This window comes from Ambystoma mexicanum, chromosome 11 (assembly GCF_040938575.1).
Source record: "Ambystoma mexicanum isolate Mex_15411 chromosome 11, UKY_AmexF1_1, whole genome shotgun sequence".
Lineage (NCBI taxonomy): Eukaryota > Metazoa > Chordata > Amphibia > Caudata > Ambystomatidae > Ambystoma > Ambystoma mexicanum.
In genome coordinates, this window is record NC_090934.1 from 1,263,997,521 (window position 1) to 1,264,018,413 (window position 20,893).

General features: G+C 48.0%; 1 protein-coding gene across 1 annotated transcript in view; it reads left to right on the plus strand.

Moving 5' to 3' along the window:
* SORD (sorbitol dehydrogenase) overlaps window positions 1–20,893 on the plus strand; it is a 215,843-nt gene that overhangs the window by 127,660 nt on the left and 67,290 nt on the right. Inside the window, exon 8 of the mRNA XM_069624711.1 lies at window positions 17,354–17,475. Within this exon, the coding sequence (XP_069480812.1) occupies window positions 17,354–17,475 (122 nt within the window). The remainder of the gene's footprint in view (window positions 1–17,353; window positions 17,476–20,893) is intronic.

Genomic DNA, 20,893 nt, shown 5'->3' on the forward strand with positions numbered 1-20,893 from the left:
GACACGTGTGGAATCAAGGAGCACACGTAACAAATTACATTAACTTTCGTTTTCCGCACTGAGCTCATATCTGCGTACCAACTATTGCTCGCCTTTGGATGATGCACATCTTCTATTGTACCTAACCTAAGTCCTTGGTATTGGCCGTATTTAACCCTTCTAATTTGTCTTTTAAGGCGTTTTGATCCATTAGAAAAGAAAGTTTCATTCACCAGTATCTTAGAGAACACATTAGGAAATAATTGTAACATGAGCATATTTGCAGCACTCTTTGTTTGTCGTTGGGTGACAAGAGTATTATTTAGAGCTATGTCAAACTTTTCACTGTGGACTTTTTTTGAGCAACTTAAGAAATCTGTCAATCTGCAGTTGACTGTTAATTTATAGTATTTTCACCTGAGGACAGGGTATTATTTGGCGGGCACTTAACATGCAATGTTCAGTACTTTATTAATTTTGGGCAGGAGGTGTTGTCTGGGGCGCTTTGCGAATATGAGATAAATGCACCCACTACCGTAATTCACAAACTTTTACTGCAAGAGGGGTAGCATATACCACCTCAGAAGGGCTGTTATATCTGGGTTCATTCCACCGGCAGACAACATTTCTAATAAAAACGTGGTCGCCAGGAAAAAAGCTGAAGAGAAGGTGTAGGTACAGGATCAGATGCAGCGCTGGTTGGTTTTTCCATCCTCTGCGGTGCAATCTGTTGAAGGATACATTTTATTGCTTTGGTTAGGGCACACAAGTAACTATGAAATTCTTCTTGAACTGACACAGCCCTGTGAGCATCAGATGGGGCGATAAATGATGGCCCTTACATTGATGCGTGCACATGCTGAACAGAGCGAGAGGTAAGCAGTGCACCCAATTCATTTTCAGGGTGGTGCAAAGCTTGGAAACTTGAGACCATTAATACCCTCAATAACTTTGTTGGCCTGGAGGTGGTAAATTGTACACATTTGATGCTTGATGCCCAATAATGCAGTAATTTTCTTAAAAAGGGAATTGAAAAATGCATGCCGTTTTCTGACCTTAAAACCTTGCATATGCCCCATCGCGGAACACCCTCTCTCCCCAAAGATTTGGCTGCACATTTTGCATCAGGGTGTGCACAAGGACCAGCCTCCGCCCACAATGAGAAGAGACACACAATCACTATCGGATAGCGGGATCCATTACACCTTTCGCCCATGTCCGCCTAGTCGATGTGCAACTCGCAGAATGGCCCAGTAGAGCGGGGCAGTGTACCTCAGATAGTTTGTAAAGTGAGACCAGTACTATAACTCTGACATGTGGTACAGTTGACAACCATTTTAGTAATTGCCTCTTGCAGATTGGGGACACACCATTCCTCCTGTATACCTGCGTCAATGTGTGGTTTGGATACATGGGAAGGGTGATGCACTTGGTCAAACGCGACCACCAGTAACGCGTTTGGCATGACTGCTTTGCCTGATGTTACTTGGCGCCACAATACATCTGTTGGGGGCTGCTTACATCCTCTTTTCAACCACAATAGTTTCACTTCCCATGGGGCTTGGTAGAAAGAACACAACACGAACACCAAAGGCTGCAAAGAAAAAATGAATATGAGTAATGTATCAGAAAATAAGACACAGAAGAAGTCAAACACACAGTGAAAATCTAACCTGTGCTGGACAGGGTTTAGGAGTCTAGAAGAGGTTATCTTCCTTCTGAGGTCCTCTTTCTGAATCAACCAGCGTATCTGCAATACACAGTTAGGAATATTTAATATTAAAAAACAGAGGCTTGGGACCTATGGATTAATAGGAACAGTATCAAGGCTTACCATGTGTGTAGTCCTGAAGACAAGGAAAGAAAGGTCCAAAGGTAGTTCAGCATGTGATGCAATATAACAATTCACAAACAGACTGTCCCGACGGCACGAGGACACATGAACAATGGAGTAGCAATCATTCTCTAGTCCAAGGAGAGCCAACCTACCTCGCTGGCACGAGGACACCTAACGGCACTGCAAAGTGCAACAATGAAGTCTCTAGACCGTGTGCGGGATGAGGGTTGTAAGCACTGGCCTTCTATGCACCAGAGGTAAGTAAATTTGGGTCGGCAACAAGCAGGCAATGAATGTATACAAATACGCATGGCGAGGCAGTCCAGGAAGCGTTCTGAGTTGGCGTTAGTCAATTGCAGGGTGCAATTCGTTGGGTAGAGAATTCCAAGAGCAAAAGAAGGTTGTAGCCGTGGTTTCAATAGGAGGAAGCAAAGGGTCAAGGCAAGGCAAGGTCGAGGGACAGGCAAGGGTTCAGTGGCAATGGCAATCCAAGAGTCAGAAAATATGCAAGAGAATCGAAGAGTATTGCACTAAATCAGAAGCACCGGACTGTGGGTGGGTGGAGCCTAAGTACTCTTGATCACATGACTACTTCCAGCGCAGCTCCCTGAACGGGATTCATGACGTCGAATATGCAGAGGGCGCCAGCATCTCCATGGCATCCTCCAGCATACACAAAGCCGAGTACTGCCTGTGGGTGTATTCTGAGTTCTGTAATGAGACTATGGGCCTCATTACGACCCTGGCGGAACGGGTTAAACGGCGCCGTAAAAGGCTGCGACGCCGTTCAACCCGTTCTGCCACATTACGAGGTCCCCTCGCGGGACACGTTAAGCACGCCTGGAAAAACCAGGCGTGCATATCGGGTCCCGCGAGGGGAAGAGGGAGCAAACAACGGGCCATCTCGTAATGGCCCGTTGTTTACTCCCTCTCCCATTCCCATTCAGCCCTATGGGGGCTGAAATGGGAATGGGGATGAACCGTGTCCTCGAGTGAGAAATTACCGGGCCATCCGAACTCGGAATGGTCCGGTAAGTCCTCATTCCGAGGACACGGAGACGGATGCGGTTTTGCCGGAAGCCATGCCGCCAATAGCGGCATGGCTACCGGCATACCTCGTAATGAGGCCCCATGAATGCAAGGAGGAATTATGGCGGAAAGCCCTGTTGGGGGGAGATAAGTGTGTATGCAATGCAGGTGCCCCTGAAGGATGTACTTGACGTGAGGTAGGTGTACCAGCACCTGGAATCCTGACAATTTTACCACTGCTGTCAAGGATGGTTGCCACAATGCATCAATTAGCTTGTCTAGCAGCGCTGCATGTTGTACTGGGGACCTGTCAGCTCCCCTAAATCCCCTCCTCTTCCACTGTGCCAGACCTACGTGCACCGTGGTAGTGACGTAAGCCAAATCAGAATAGATGGTAACACAGCACCTTCGAGATGCTAAAAGCGCCTCAGTTAGCGATATAAGTTCTGCTGCTTGGGCTGAGTAGTGTGTAGGTAACCTCTTCTGCACCAATACTTTGTATACCCCGTCCACTAGGCGTACTACTGCCGCACCAGTATGCCTCAAACCTGAACGCTGGTCGATAGTTGCTGACCCATCAACGAAAAGCTTTTCCCACCCTCAACGGGGCTATCTCTTGCCTTCGAGATGTCACCCTCCTACCCCTCAAATGTCATATGCTAGCAGATTTTCCTCAGTACACTGCTCTGTTAAAAAGGTGTCTGGATTTACGGTTTTGCACCTCACGATATGACAAGTGCCTGTTCTAGCAGTCGGCTGTAGTAGACCAATGGCGTGTGGCCCATCGTGCTTTTTTGTGCCAGTACTGCAGTCATCAATTGGCCATTTGAATGGGAAAAAGATAGAACTCTTGAGTATAATCGGGAGTGGCCAGCACTGGGACCGTGGAGATCACTTCTTTCAGAGCGTTACAATTGGTGAGCATATCCTCCATCCAGGCACTTTCATGGTCACTGTAGCAGGGGCCTGGTGTATGCTACATAGTTTAGGATCCGTGCCCTACATTAATTAAACAACCCTCAATAGGGCTAGGACCCCTTTCGGATGTCGAAAGACTTTCGAATGTGCATAGCACTTTTTCAGACCACCGCAGCACTACTTTGACTCAAAGTTTACGTTTACTTTCAGTTAATTCACTTTTGCCATTTGTTCACCTTTTAGCTTCAAACAATGTACTTTTCACTGAGACTTTCGAATTGGCTACCTTCTTTCACTGGACCACTCCATTAATTAATATTGCTGATCTCACAGCTGCATATTTACTTTAAAGTTCATTCACAGGTCTGCCTTTCTTTGCGTCTCACCAACACGCGTGCAGCCTTCATTTGTGATATAATGTTGCTACTTCACACGCTTTAACACACACGGTCCCTCAGGTCTCTTGCCAACTCACTGGCTGTGTGCGCTTCTTTCTTGCTTTGCAATTTACAATTTACGAGTCAAGGTTAGTACCACAGGCTTGGCCTCGTCTCTCCAACTCTGCCGTTCACCCAGAGGGTCGCTGGTGTCATTGGAACACAATGCAATCTTCACTTCTGGCCTTCTCCACATGTCTTTCGTGGTCTGTCGGAGGCAACAACCACCAGTAGGGAAGACTTGGGGTTTGTAGCCCACTGCTCTCATCCCTTGGTCTGTTGCTCTGCTCCAGTAGGTGTACCTTTGTCCTGGAACTCGTGTTCTGCACATACCCTTCCCCTATGCGAGGTGGATAGGTTTCTTCTTCTCTGAAGATCCCTAGTCTGAGGATTCTGCAGAGGAATACATGGAAACTTTATCCAGGGACTCTCGTATATCCACATAATTTCTCTTTGGCTGCGCTGTTAGGGTCTGGATGTTAATCTTAGTTCCCTGTGAACTGGAATTGAGGAGAATGCGGAGATAACTAATGTGTCTATGAGGCTCTGCTTCCTCCCATTCCCATGCTGGGGAGGTCTGAGAATAGAAACCAGACTGCCATTGATCTTGTGGCGTAAATTCTCTGGGAGAGGAAGGAGGCTGTTGAAGAAGGGTGGGAAATTCTGGAAAATCTCTTCCTATAATAACCTCTGCAGTAAGTCCAAGGATAATGGCTGATACTAGCCGGGACTCCTGTCTGATATTAATGTACACAGTACTCGGGGATAGATCTCGTTATCTCTGTGTACACAGGTGACGGTAACCATGGTTGCATGTTCTAGACCTGCTGGAGAGACCAAATCGGCTCTTATGGCTGTTTGTTTACTGCCAAAATCAACTAATGCTTTTATTATCCTCCTCAGAGCTTTTTCAAATGTAAAATCCACTGAGGATCAGCATAAACATATGCTAAAGGTTTCTAGATCCTCCTCTTGTTCTTCCCATTCCTCTCCTCTTAAGCAACCTATTTCTCCAGCCTGGGGTCTGGCATGGATTCACGTCGTCAGGCCGGGAATCCTCGGTAAAGAAAAAATCGGTATCGGTTTCATTTCTGATCTGTCTTTCTCAGTAGTAACCAATCACTGGTCTCTGGGTCATACTGCCCCCAGCCAATGACTGCCTTCTCCCTAAGCCCCGCCTCCGGCAGCCATCTTCAGATTTTTACCGCACGCTCAAGTGTTGGGAGTCCTCGTGTTTAGCTCTCGAGCTTTTGCTGCGTTTTCGCCCTTTTTCAAAGAGAATTTCTCATTTTTCGGTCAAATAGAGCCTCAAGCTCCACCGTCTCTACATCTGATTAACGGGTATCCGTGTCGGATTTTTTTCTACGCCCCTCAAGGGTGAAGATTTCGTCGAGTTACGCTTCTTGGGAGATTCCAGAAGTTTCTGCGGCCTACCCGAACATGGCCCAGGAGAAAGGAAGCTTGACGCCCGGAAAGCTGTTCAGGGTTTGCCCTGGATGCCAGCTACAGAATGTGTTCAAGGAGGATGAGCATTCGAAATGTCTCTACTGCCTTCATGAGGACGAAACACACGTGGAGAAGGACTGTGCGTTTTGCAGGAACATGTCGGAACGGACCATCAGGGACCGACACCTTCGTCTCTCCAACTGGCTGGAAGGAAGGAGTCCGTCAAGTGAGAAGAAGAAGAAGTCCAAGTGGTCTTCTAAGTCCTTTGAGAGCGCCCAGGCCCAACAGAAGGCAAAGCACCGCGAGTCCGCGGACACTGGGAGCACCGAACGGTCGGGCTCTTCGGCTGCCAGGCAGGGCGCGCCAACGCTCTGGTTCAGGGAAGAGGAAATCCGAGAACCCGGGTAAGCTTCCGGAGAGGCCCCGGTCAATCTCGAAGTATTCGGCCGAGGGGGAGCGAGGCGGTGACCCTCCCCTCAAGGTGAAAGCCTCAAGCACGCCTAAGGCGGTGAAGGCCTTGATTCACCCGGCTAAGGCCTCTATTGAGGGAGTCGCGGCGGCCCTGGCGCAGCCTGTGGAGGCTACACCAGTGGAAGTGACCTCGGGGCCCAGAGTCTCCCTGCCTCCGCAGAGGTAAGCCTCTTTCAGACCCATCGAAAAGACCCCCGTGAAGACCCCGGCGGAAAAAGAGGGGGGGCCAGTGGCCATTGCGGACACGGACACAGCATCCGAGGAGGAGCTGGTAGAAGTCTTAGAGGGCCTCGACAAGGGCGTTGAAGAGGCCCGTCCCCATGGGAGGGATCCCGACGAGGGTGACGACGAGAGTGACAGCGGTACCAGCGAGGGTCCTAGTCACCCGTCGCTTCCGGAGCTGCAGGATAACTCGGTGGCCATTTTGTTGGCAATACAATCCTTATGTTCGGAGATAAAGACGAGATTGCCCTTACCACCGATGGAGGATCCGGAACCAGGCTCGACGGAGGAACCAGAGCCTGGCCCGGCGGGAAGCCCCCCGAACAAGAGAAGACGGATCCATCCAGCCCCGCCTTCTCAGCCCGCGCGGCCTGCTCGGCCTTTACCCATGTCCCCCGTCCCTGGGGATGACACTGGAATGGACACGGCCACGACGGGTACCGACGACGATGGCGGTGACGACGGGACGGAGCTCCCATCGTCAGCCCGGGCCTCCCCGTCCAACGAGATCGGATCTTTCCATGCAATGATCGCCAGGGCATCCAAGCTTTTTCAGCTCTGCCCCGAAGAGAAGAAGGAAGGTTTCCTTTACCAGCGGCGCGAGGCCAAGAGGAAGGCAGTCCTCGCCGTGCCTCTGCTGGATGACATCTGGGACGAGGGTCTCATCCTTCTCAAGAACCCGTCTACGACGCCTGCCAAGAGGGATCAATACGAGAAGAAGTACCGGGTCTCCGACGCAGCCCCTTTGTGCCTTAGGGCACAACCGACCCCTGACTCGGTCGTCTCAGCGGCGGCCAAGAAGAAAGCGGGGGGGCATCAGCCTCAACGTCAACTTCCCCGCCTGACGGCGAAGGGAAGAAGCTGGACGCAATGGGACAACAAGTTATCTCGTCGGCGGCAACAACGATTAAGGCGGCCAACGTCCTCGCGATCATGGCCCGCTACGACAGGGAGTTATGGTACAAGATCGCCCCCCTGTTGGACTTCCTACCGGATGACAAGAGGGCTGAGGTCCTGGACATCTTGCAAGAAGGCGAAGTGGCGTCGGACCACGCCATTACGGTGGCAACAGACATTGCCGACACCGGTTTCCGCCAGCTAGGCAACCGTGTTTGCCTTAGACAACGAGGTTGGCTCAAGGCGATGGGTTTCTGCCAGGATGTACAAGCCAAGGTGCTGGACATGCCGTTCGACAGGAACAACCTGTTGGGGAAAACGGTGGATGAGTCCCTCCAAGCCATCAAGTCAGACACGGAGACAGCTAGGGCCCGAGGCGTTCTCCAGCAACGAAGGCCGTCCTTTCGGAGCACCGGAGGCAAGCAGGGTGCCTCCAAGGGATTTGGTGGTGGCTCCTCTACGTACCGCCAAGCGGCCCGCTCCTCGTCACAGGAAGCCTATAGAGGACGAGGCAAGTCGGGTGGGCCCCGCCGTCGTCGCCAGGGAGGCTAAGGCAGCAAGGCGTCCTCCAAGCAAGATTGAACCGACAGCGGTGTCGTGCCCCCACCGAAGCACCCCGGTGGGAGGCCGGCTGGCGAAGTTCGTCAGCGTGTGGGAGTCCATCTCCACCGACCGTTGGGTGCTGGACGCCCTGGCCCAGGGACACGCCCTCGAATTTCTAAGAAAGTGCCCCCGCATTCCACCTGTGGTCAGGAAGGAAAATCACGTCCCTCAACTGCTATTGGAGGTAAGGGCGTTGCTCAAAAAAGGTGCCATCGAGCTCGTCCCGAAGAGGCTCTGGGGCTCCGGAGTATACTCAAGGTACTTCCTAGTGAAAAAGAAGACAGGAGGATGGCGCCCCATCCTGGACCTGCGACGACTGAACAAGTACATCAAGGCACAGAAGTTCCAGATGGTCACCCTCCAACACGTGCTGGGACAGCTGGAGGAGGGCGATTTCCTGTCGTCGTTGGATTTGGAGGATGCGTGCTTCCACATCCCCATTCTGAAAGGACACCGAAAGTTCCTCAGGTTAGTGGTCCAAGGACGGCACTACCAGTTCAAGGCCCTCCCGTTCGGATTGAAGTCGGCACCCAGGGTGTTCACCAAGTGCCTCGCACCAGTGGCGGCGCGGCTATGCCTGAAGGGGATCCACGTCTACCCCTACCTGGACGACTGGCTCATCCAAGTAAGGACAAGGGAGCTCGCTGTGGATCACACAGCTAAGAACGTCCAGCTGCTCACGGACCTGGGATTCTCCATCAACTTTCCCAAATCCCACCTGGTCCCGTCGCAAGTCGCACTGTTTCTGGGAGCCAAGCCTGACAGTGGCGCATCTGGCCTCGCCGTCAGAGGAAAGGACGAAGGCCATCCTGGGCAAGGTGCAGCGTCTGCTGGCCACGGATGTGGCCAGGGTGAGGTCCATCAAGTCCCTCCTCGGGATGATGTCCTCCTGCATATATCTCGTGCGCCTGTGCAGGCTTCGGAGTTCCTCGACTCCCGCTGGATCCAAGCGACGGGCAGCTTCGAGGACAGGATCCCGTTCGACGAGACCTTCCGATGAGCGATCCAGTGGTGGGGAACCTGCGCTCATCTGACGGCAGGCACAGACTTTCAGACCCCATCCCACCAGATAACGGTGACGACGGATGCCTCCCTGCAAGGGTGGGGAGTGCACACTGGAGAACTTCACGCGAGAGGCCTTTGGCTCCCGGAGGAGAAGACGCTCCACATCAACATCCTGGAGCTCCGTGCAGTGTTCTGGGCCCTCAGGTTTTTTCTCCCGTCCCTCAAGGGCAAGGTGGTGAGAATCTTCACCGACAACACCACCACGATGTTCTACATCCGGAAGCAGGGAGGAACCAGATCCCCAGCCCTCTCCCGTCGCCCAAGGGATGTTTCTGGTGCCTTTTCATCTGGCAGGGATAAAGAACACCATTGGCGACTCACTCAGCAGGGAGCTGCGCTCGTGCCACGAGTGGGAACTACGTCAGGATCAAGTGGATCGACTCTTCCGATGATGGGGAAAACCGCAGATCGACCTGTTCACGAGAGCGACGAACTCCAAGTGCCAGAGGTTCACCAGCAGGTTTCCCCAGCCGAGGAGCATGGGCGATGCTTTCTCGTTCCCCTGGGAAGGCCTGTTCCTATATGCGTTCCCTCCGTTGCCGTTGCTGCTCTGACTCGTCAACCAGCTCAAGAGGTCCCGGTGCAGGATGATCCTAGTCGCACCGGCGTGGCTGAGGCAGATCTGGTTCCCAGACCTTCTGGACTTGTCAGCGTCCCCACCAGTCCAGCTGCCGACGGACGCAGATCTTCTCTCCAGAGAAGGAGGCGCCATACTTCATCACGACCCGGAGTTGTTGAACTTGCAGGCCTGGCTCCTGCAGCACTAGAGTTTGGAGGGTACGATATCCCGGCTGACTGCAGAGAGGTCCTTGCAAAAGCCAGGGCGTCCTCAACTCTCAAGTGCTACGGACATAAGTGGAAGAGGCTCTCTGTCTGGTGCCGTGCACAGAAGATTAACCCTCTAGGGATTACGGCCCCTCAAGTGCTGCCGTACCTACTGTCGCTGGCCAAGGCTGGACTGGCTCACGCCACCATCAAGATACATCTGGCTGCGATCTCCCGATACACCAGAACCACAGGACGTGCGTCCTATAGTCCCATCGCCTGGTGAAGTAATTTATGAAGGGACTGTTCCGATCTTTCCCGCCGGTGAAGGCCCCTGCCCCGGCGTGGGAACTCAACGTGGTGCTGACCAGGCTCATTGGGGTGCCATTCGAGCCCCTGCATTCAGCACCGTTGAAATTCCTGTCTTGGAAGACTGCATTTCTTGTGGCCATCACCTCTGCACGGTGAGTGGGAGAGATCCAGGCCCTATCCTGCAAGCCTCCATACTTGACTTTTCACGACATGAGGGTGGTGCTGAGGACGCACCCCTCTTTTATGCCAAAGGTGCCGTCGGACTTCCACCTCAACGAGCCCTTGGTGTTACCTGTTTTCTTCCCGTCGTCTTTGTCAATGGCCGAGAGGACTTTGCACTCGCTGGATGTGGCTAGAGCGCTGAAGTTCTACGTGGACCGCACAAAGAGTTTTCGGAAGACATCACAGCTTTTTGTGAACTTTGGACCTGTGAACCAAGGGAAGGCTCTCTCGAAGGCTTCCATTTCCATATGGCTCTCCGGGCTGCATCACGCACTGTCATCGGTTGGCAAACTGACCGTTGCCTGGCCGTCCAAGAGCCCATTTGACCAGAGCTATCGCTGCTACCACAGCGTTCTTGTCTGGTGTGCCCCTGCTGGACATCTGCAGGGCTGCTACGTGGAGGTCGACGCACACCTTCACGAGATTCTACTGCGTCGACTGGGATTCCAGGGAGGAGTCCAGGGTCGGCCAAGCAGTGCTGCGCAACTTGTTCACCTAAGGTGAGCCTGCTGAGGAGGTAAGAACTGCTTAATGTTGAGTTTTGATGTAATGCTTAATGTTGAGCCTTTTTTCCACCTCCCATTGTTTGTGCATGTGTGTACTGCTATGTATTCTTATATTCACGAGCATGTGAATCCATGCCAGACCCCATGCTGGAGAAGGAACAAGTTACTTACCTGTAACTGTTGTTCTCTAGCATGGGTCTGGCATGGATTCACATGCAAACCCTCCCTCCTACCCCTCTATGGCTCTTCACTTGGTCATACTGCCATTGTGCGTGCTACCAAATCTGAAGATGGCTGCCGGAGGCAGGGCTTAGCGAGAGGGCAGTCATTGGCTGGGGGCAGTATGACCCAGAAACCAGTGATTGCTTACTTCTGAGAAAGACCGATCAGAAACGGAACTGATACTGATTTTTTCTTTACCGAGGATTCCCGGCCTGACGACAGGGAATATTCATGAGCATGTGAATCCATGCCAGACCCATGCTGGAGAACAACAGTTACAGGTAAGTAACTTGTTCCTTCCATAGGTCCCTCTTTTTGATTCTTGGGACAATGCTGAGCTAAATTACCTGTTTCTCTACATGAGAAACAGATGGGTGTTGTTGGCTTAATCCCTTTGGGTTCCTCTCTCCTTAATTCTTCTTTCATCCTAGTGTCAGTTCTTTTTATTTCTACCTTTTCTGTTGGGGTCCACTCTCGGGTTTTAGAGAGTCCTCCTCGTTCTAATGTCAAGGTTTGAGAGCAGTAGGGTGGTTTTTGGTCTTTTCTATCTTCATTTTTATGGAAGGAATGGAAGTGTTTTACTGCATCAGAATGGTTTTGGGCATTTTCAATAGCCACGTTAAGAGTGGGTCGATTTAATTCTAATACGGCTTTCTGTAGGAAACGAGGTAACGAGTTGATAAACTGTTCCAAGATAATAATTTCTGCTAACTCTTCCAGTGTTTTATTGCTGACCCATTGGGCAACCGTGTTTTTAATTTGTTCTCCTACTTCCAGAGGGGTCTCACTGGGGTTTAATGTGATGGACCTCAGTTTTTGTCTATATAAATAACTGGTCTGACCTACTCTTTTAAGGAGCCCTTCCTTGATGGATATGAATGTAGCCCCCTTTTAGTAACGCGCCTTTTAGCAGGGGTCCCAAGTAGCATTTTCTTAGGTTTTCTCCCCATCCCAGTTGTTCAGCCAGTCATACGAAATAAAACAAAATCCCTAAGTCTTCTCCTTCCTGGTAGGGTTTTAATATCCCTTGAGCCAATAGGGGTCTTGATGTAATTTGAATAATTGCATCACATTTTCTTGAAGGAGAGCTTCAACCTGAATTGAATGGGCAGCCAGTTCAGCTACAAATGCTTCAATATCGGTCATATTTTTAGAAGGGGTAATGCTTCCCTCTGTCTGGCTTTCAGACTTGGAGAAGAAAAGGGTCTTAACCTCTTCAGAGAAGGTTTTCGAAGTAGTCTGACCCTTCCGAACTTGACTTTGATGAAGGCGGTTTGACACCAAAAATAAAAGGTTTGGGAAAGGTGGGGTTAAGGCGCTATGTCTAATAAATATATGGGAGGGTCTTATTTTTAGGACTATTCTGTCTCACTGTTGTATTTGATAATGGGCTATCGGAAGGGTGTCTAATAGTACCAGGGTTTTGAAAAACAAATCCTGTTGGCTAACTGGGATTTGAAGTTGGGAGAATAAGGTCTCCTTAATAGTAGATATTCAATCAGAATCAAGGACTTCAATAATCCTATTCTCTCCTTTAAAGTTGATTCACAGGTCTGCCTTTCTTTACGTCTCACCCACACGCGTGCAGCCTTCACTTGTGATATAATGTTGCTACTTCATTCGCTTTAACACACACCAGTCTCTCAGGTCGCTTGCCAACTTCCCGGCTATGTGCACTTCTTTGTTGTTTCGTGATTTCCAGTTCGCGAGTCAAATTTAGTACCACAGGCTTGGCCTCGTCTCCCCAACTCTGCCGTTCACCCGGGAGGGTCGCTGGCGTCCTTGGAGCACAATGCAATCTTCACTTGTGATATCTGGCCTTCTCCATGTGTCTTTTGCGGTCTGTCAGAGGCAACGGCCTCCTGTAGGGAAACCTTGGGGTTTTTCGGCCCGCTGCTCTTGTCCCTTGGTCTGGTGCTCTGCTCCAGTAGGTGTGCCTTCGTCCCAGAAGTTCTACTCGTACTTGTGTTCCGCCTTGCTTAGAGTGAGTCTTTAGGTGTTGGCTTTTATTTGTGTGAGGAGATCTAACTGGTCTCAGGTGTTTGCACTTAGTGCAATGTGCCAGCCTTTGCCTGACCCGATTAACGTAACATGTCCATTGAGGAAAACAGATCAATTCTTTGTTTCCCTTGCCGCAGGAAGAGAAGGGGATCCTGTCTCTAAGTCGGCTATTTCAAAATGGATTGTCAAATGCATCCAGATCTGTTATTCAATGTCCAAGAGAACATTACCATTCACATCCAGAGCACACTCAACTTAAGGTACTGGGATTACTCTAGCTTTCATTGCAAATGTGCCCTTAGATGCTATTTGCAAAACGGCTACTTGGAGTTCAATTCACACCTTCACACAGTATTACTGCTTAGATGCACATTTAAGGGGTTATTCACATGTGGGCCAGGTGGTGTTAAGACATCTTTTTGCCACTGTACTTCCCAACAACCCACCACCTTCTTCAGGTGCTGCAAACACGCCCTGTCGACGTCCCTTATCGAACTTCGAAAACAAGTCATGCAATGCTCTGCACCTACCACTAGATGTTGGCCTATGCAAAGCATGTGACTCTCTAAGCAGATACAAGCATCAGAATACAATTATGGTATCCCATATATGTGTGAGTGTGCGTATATATGTGTGTATATATATATATATATGTCGGCGTAGTCCTGAGCCGCACTCCCGGAATTAAATTCCAATTGAAGTTCCACAAATTGCACCGCAATACAGTAGATTTCAAATATCTTTTAATAAACAAATTTTTTTAAAAATATGGGGACTTCCAAACCTCGCTCGGCCTGACGAAATTCCATAAAGGATGACGCGTTTCCCTACTGCTCGTAGCTTGGTCACATGATCTTGCCTTCACGATGGACACACCTTTATTCCCTTTTCCTGGTCGCCTCTGCATCGAAACGGGAAGAGGATCCACTTTGCATTAATCCTGCCTGGTGTCGGGATTAGGCCCGCCATTACAGTGTTATATATGTTTTTCAGTTCACTCAATCGGACAGGTCTCCTGGTGGACTAGTGAAGATATGAGATTAGTTTACTGCATTTCCTCTACAACTGGTGCCCACTGACCCATAAAAGTTCTAGAAATTCACTGTCTTGCCATTTACTACCCCATCTTGCTTGTATGGTACCCATCCCCTGAGTTATTCTGTCTCTCTACCTGGCGTCTGACAATCCTTTATTTCTGCTAGATGCCCTATTTGTGCCTCCTTTCTCTCCTGCCCCCCTCAAATGTTTTAACTATAACCCATTTAAAGAGCAGTTTACTACTTGTTTGCTAGCAGTCTAAGAAGTCCTACCGAATGCCGCTGTGGTAGGAGTCTAGTTTGTTTCAATTTCTGTCAAGAATTATTTTTCTGTGGCAATTTTGTGGAAACATTTCTACAAGCCTTTGAAGAGAACCTTCAAATTTGACATCTTTAAAATCATTGCTTGTGCACCATACATTTTAAATTGTGCTCTGATGACCTTAAAGAACCTTTGCTTACTATCAGCAGGATGCACCATAATATCAGGTGAGAATTGAAAGGAGAAGCATTGTGATATTGTTATGCTTTTTTTCTTTTGTCTAGCGATCATTTTGTTTTAAATTCCTGGGACCAGAATGCTGTAGTTGGAGGGCTCCGGACGTTTTCCCTTCCTCTCCTTCACCCAGAGGCTCACTGTCTCCCAAGCTCTGGTTCTCCCTAGGTTGAACTATTGTAACAGCCTCTTTCTAAATCTACCTGCTTCTACTCTCCGCCCTCTGCAACTAATCCAGAACAGGACTGTGAGACTTGTCCTTGGCCTCAAGCCCTGAGATCATATCTCTCCAGCTCTGAAATCTCTCCATTGGCTCCTAGTGGATGCAAGGATTACATTCAAAACCCTCTGCATTGTCCACAAGGCTTTCTGAGGCCTGGGTCAAAATACCTTCAGCTATCCCTCAGCAAATACCTCCCCTCTCGAGCTCTTCGCTCCTCTTCCTCCCTCAGTGTCAGTCGTTTTTCAAAGAAACGAGCTGGGGGTAGATCTCTGTCTTCGGCTGGGGCCTCCCTCTGCAACAGCCTCCCTGCCACCCTAAAACTTGAGGAGAATCATCTCCGGTTCCGGTAGCACCTCAAGACCTTCCTCTTTGCTTCTGCCTTCGCTCCCCTTCTCCCCTGCTTATCTGTTCTCTCTTGGCACTGTGCACCTGGCCACCCTCTGTCCTCCGGGCCCAGGTACCTGCTCACCCAGCCACCCTCCCGCACTGCCTCCTGGCCACCCCTTGCACTGGGGTCTGTATCTGTACCCATACAGCCCCCCCTTTCTTCCTGCACTTATCAGACCTACCCTGTCTGCTGCCTTAGACCCAGCACTTGACACTTCCTGGCTGCACTTTCTCTGTTTGTTGCCTTTATTATTTATTTATTATTATTTATCTGTTTCTCCTTTGCTCATTACTTTCCACTTCTCCCCCGTCCATGCCCTTTTCCCCTCCCCCTCACACTTCTGTGTTCTCAATGTCACTGGGCATGGTATGATCAATGTTTTGTTCTCCCCTGTTCCCCTCCCTTGCCTTGTCGCGCTCTGAAACACTTGTGTGTGAATGCGATAGAAATAAAATATCAAATCATTTTGCCCTGGCAGAAGTTAGATCCTCTTAGGAGCGTTGTTTCTAGATATTTTCTTTACTGATCCCTGCATCATTGCCACTCCCTTATTGACCTTGAGATTATCTGGGATCGTTTTTTGAGACTTCATTTTTGCCATGGATTTTCTTCATTTCTTTCTCAACATCACATATTTTTGCCTTGTAGCGCTCACCGAGGTCGTTGTCTTTATTTTGCAGCATCTCAACATTATCTCAGTATTGTTCACTTAAGAGTTCCATCTTTGTGTTAATATCATCCAACATTTGGTGCAAATTCTGTGCCGACGTACACAGTCTGTGTCGATTACCCCAGGTTGATGGTTCTTATCTCTCAAAGTGTAAAAGATAACTTTTGTTTGTAACTAAGCTGGCATGATTTGAACAGCTTTTAATACTCTTTGGGTGACATTTAGTTCAGTGTCTTCTGTCTCAGTAATCTGTGATGATTCTGTGTAGCCCAGTACCAGTTCAGACTCTGTGTTAAGCACAATGTCTGACGATTTGCCCCGCGATGTACTTGCATACACTCTGCCTCCATCCCTCTTGATGTTCACCCCCTGTTCTCCAATGGAACTATTGCCCCAAGATCCTATATTCCCTCTTAAGCACTGCCTTGCCGCCACGTTTATTATCAGGTTCTCTTTTATTTTTTTATACAGTAACGTTCTTGCCCAATTTCCATTCCTCTGCAAAGCCATCAGAATCAAGTGGTAGAAATGATGTTCTTCCAGAGACCAAGCAGGATGGGGTTTGCTTAACTTCTAGATGTATTCTAATGTAGTAACTATTCAGTATCCCCACTGTATGAAGCGGCAGGGGGAAATCAGCAATTCGATAATGCCCTATTAACCAACCTTTTCTACTCCTTTTGTTGAAGTAAATTATTGGAAAAACAAGAATAATACATTAAAGCCAGAGGTTATGACTGGGTATATAAAAGTAAAAAAAGAAAAGTAAGAAATATGTGTAGAACTAACGGAGACATGTAGGGTACCACAGATGAATTTCCTTTCACCTCTCTGGGAGAATGAAAACCTACCGATGATCTTCAAACATGCAATAACGAGTTGAGGCTATCGGGTATAGAATGCCTTGGGTTATTTGATTGATTTAAATGGTTTAAGAATTTTTCAAAAGCTATGATAGGAGTTTGAAATACCCACTTGGGCCTTTTTCAAGTATCTTCAAATACAGAGCCATGTGGAACCGGCCTGGGACTTTCCCATAGAGAAATATATGCAAATAAATAAGAGTGCTTGACCTAACACCTGTGTCCTCCTTGTAAGATCACCTCGACAATCACCCTGAAAAACAAGCAGGGGACTTAATCACAGAGAGGAGAGTGAAAAGGAGGAAGAGAGAGGGGGATGGCAGATCATTGAATTGGTGGAAGGATCGAGAGCAATGGGGGGAGGGCGGGGATTGGAGGGAAAGGCTAGCACAGGTAGTCTGCAAGGGGAAAAGGGAATGGGAGTGTTTTGAAAAATGTGGGTGGAAGACTTGAAGAGAGGGGTAGCTTTGCAGAAGCGTTTTAGGAAGACAGTGAGAATCATTTGAAAAAGCTGGGCTGTGTCATGTAAAAATGTAGAGATGCCATCAATCCTCTGATGCCTACAGTAAAACAATTCTGTCTTACTTTGTCCTTAAAGTAGTGATGTGCTTCTTTACAGCAACAAACAGCCTGGCATACCAGTGGGTACTCTCGCATATCAACCGCATGGCGTGAGCTACATTTCTTTTGCAATCATTTCTGCTTCTCCTTTCTGTTATTTGAATCTGCCCCTTTCTTTTAAAGGCCACACGCTCGGGTGGAACCCTGATTCTTGTCGGATTGGGCCCTGCCATGGTCCACATACCAATCGTTGATGCGGCAGTGAGGGAGGTGGACATCAGGGGAATATTTAGATACTGTAACACGTGAGTATGGCACTCGAGTACAGCCTATATAAGACTGTGTCGAATTTTAAGTTTTCCTTAAAGCAGTACAAACACATAATACAATTACATAACTTCCCATACAAGTAGTATGGAGTCCACCAAGTCTTTTGGGGGCATTTTGTTGGATACATTGAACATAAACCCAGTCCGGTTGTACTCCATTCCCCCTTTTCAATTCATCATAAAAGTTTATTCGGAAACCTTTTCAATTCACTCGGGCACCATTTTACAAAGCTAACTTTGTCTCCTCAAGGCAAACAAGCAATATGTGTCAGTGCAAAATGAACACTGGTCACAAAATAGGGACAGCTTTGTCTTTTGCGAGATGAAATTATGCTACAGTAAATTTGTTCATGAGTTTCTTTGAATGGACACCATAAGGAGCAGAACAGACCAGTGTCAAATGCCCAGTATTAGTGGTCAAAGAAAGAAAAAAATCCAATCAGGGAAACACCCACAAATGAAGTAAGTCCACAGGATAATTGTTGATTCAGACAATTATTATTTATGTATTCCGATTCCAAAGCAGACCACAACACAGAAGCAGTCACATTTAAGATCAAGTGACCACCAAATGTCTGTCACCTTTGCTCGGGTGTTACACTAGAGGCATTCTTGGGAGAAGTGGGAAGATTGAATGGATTTCAGAAATACGTATTTGGAGAAATTTCACTACAAAAAGGAGGTGACATATTTACTTTCTGAAACTAAGTATTTATAAAGCCATTATAGTATAAATGTCAAACTGTGTAATTATTTCTGTCATACAATGTATTGATCACACACCATATATTTGCATGAAGCAAACTGCATGTTTTTCATATATTTATTTCCTATTTTTCTATTATTTTTTCCATTCCATCCTTCCTTGAAAAACTGTATCATATTTGTGGCTGTTATCAATTTGCCTTGAGAAAGGGACAAAGAAACACGCAGAACCCATGTCAGCCACCTAACTGACATTTTCTTGACTTAAATTGGCCTGCGTCTCTCAATTGACTCTTTCCCGCATTTACACATTTGAACTGAATACAGCTGACAGGTCACAGGCCTCATTTACAGAGTCTGTGTGTTTTAGTTACCTTCTACAGCAGTGTCTTACTCCTATGCGAAGCTTCAGAATTCAAGCACATTCAAATCCTGCATGACACCAATAGCAAGTACTTGACCCCCGCAGTAGCATAGATTTTCTAGAAGCCTCGGCAGACGGTTTCCTCCAGTTCACCAGTGACACTGTATCAGTTTCATATCATACACAACATGGATCCCGCCTCTCTGACAGTACCTACTTAGCGCCAGGTCTAACTAGTGCCTGGCTCATTTTGCTCTATTTCAGTTTTCTTAATGAATCGGCCACTGAGGTTTTGCAGCCGTCCCCACGTGACAAAACTAAAAACCATCTAGATCTTTCCAGGAGTATTTGGATCCTCAGAGCCATACCACGCAAAAGAGCCCAAACAACTGGCCCTGCACCGTCCCTGTTGAGAGATATTCAATTTATGTGCCGGTGTGAGCCCATAAAAGTCTGGATTCGGACACTTTTCCTGCCCTTTTACAGCATGCGCCAGGTAAATGCAGGGTGATCGATGCCATGCCCGTATGCTCAGAGCTGGGGTTTGCATTGTCAGTAGTTATTGCCACTGGTGTCGGGTTTCCCTAATAGATTCACACGCTTCGCGACTGGTTTTTGCAGACCCAGAAAAAGCAGGCACAATCTGATCTGTGAAAACCATCTAATTCCGTAGTTGGATAAAAAAGTGTTGACAGTTTTGCCTTGTGGTCACACTTCATGCCACAAGGCATTTAAAATATAGGGATGTGCTAATAATACAGGAAATTCCTTTTTCATGGGCTTTTATCGCACCCACAGGGTCTGACTTATGGACAGAAAACCCTTCTAGAACTTGCCACAGCATTAGTAAAATAGCTAGGTATTACAGTTTTAGCCAATGAAATGTACCATCTGTCTGGTCCACTTTCTTGTATAGAATAATTAATTGTTACCATTTTAACCAAAAGTCAACACTGATGCAGCCATGTTGCTGAGCTACTTGTCACTGAATGGTACCTGACACAAATAAATGTGCAGATACCGGTGTTGTCTGCTTGTACGCCATAATCCAGCTCGCTTAGATATCTCACAAACCTGGCAAAGTATTGACATATACTCTCAATAATAAACACAAATAATCGTTTACTTTTATCCTATGTAGCCATTGTTAGTGTTGCCATTCAGTCTGTTTTTTTCCCAATAAGAAGTCATTATTTCTGCACCTTTGCTTTAGAAATTATTATTGTTTTTAATTGGATGTATTCCTTAAGGTGGGATCGAGATGACCATTTATTCCCCTCCTCTCCTTACTTTCTTCTATGCACTTACTCTATCAGAATTGTCCCTGGACTTAGTAAGATAGCAACCTCGTCTGTCTCCCCCCCCTTCCCATACTTGTCCCCCCCCCACCAGCACTATCTGAATTGTTGTCATGCCTAGTACGATAGCTGCTTGTTTTGTTCCTCCCCTCCCTTTCTGCACCCCTCTCCCTCACCTTTTGTTTTTCTCCGGCTCTACCAGAAACGTCATCAGGCCTAGTACGGTAGTCACCTGTCTGTTTCCATTTCCTTCCCACTCTCCCCCTACCTTCCTTATCTATGTCTTAGCTCTTGCACTATCTGAAATGTCATCAGGCCAAGTACGATAGTTAATTTCACATCCTTACTGTTCATGGCCTGTAAGAATGTTGTTGTATTTTCCCTTGTTCCCTCCCTTGCCCTGAAGCACTTTGAAACGCTTTGAAACACATTGGGTCTGATTCAAAGAACCATTTTATAATGGCACAATCCCATAGGAAAACGTTCTGTGAATCAGGCCCATTGTGTATAGGCGCTATATAAATAGACTGTCATATCATTTGAATAAACGAAATTCATGAAGAAGATAGTTTGGTAAGGTATTGCTTAGATTAAGGTGAGGAAATTTGCAGATCAATTTACAGGGGGACCTGTTCAATAATGAAAACGTGAAGCATCAACACATGGACGGTAAGTGCTCCATCTCACAGCAAATCGCAATATCATTCCCTCAGGGGCACGCAGAAAGGTCAAACTTCTTCTGGGTGCTGACTGTCTTGAAGCATTGTTGCCTTGCAACTGCGATGGGAGGCGTCGAACTCCGGTCATCAAGGGCCCAATCTCATCCGTTTTCAGGATAACCACTGACTGTGACTAAGTCCCATGAAAAGTTACTCTCCACAACTGAATCATATGCAGATAGCCTGAAATTCTGGGGCTTATCCGTCCCCAGAGGGCTGGAGTTCGACAAGTCCCCATGTCCGAGAGAATCCCTTTTAATCCTTTTGAAGTCTGCCTGATTAGGCGGCTGCACTCCAGGGTCATTCCT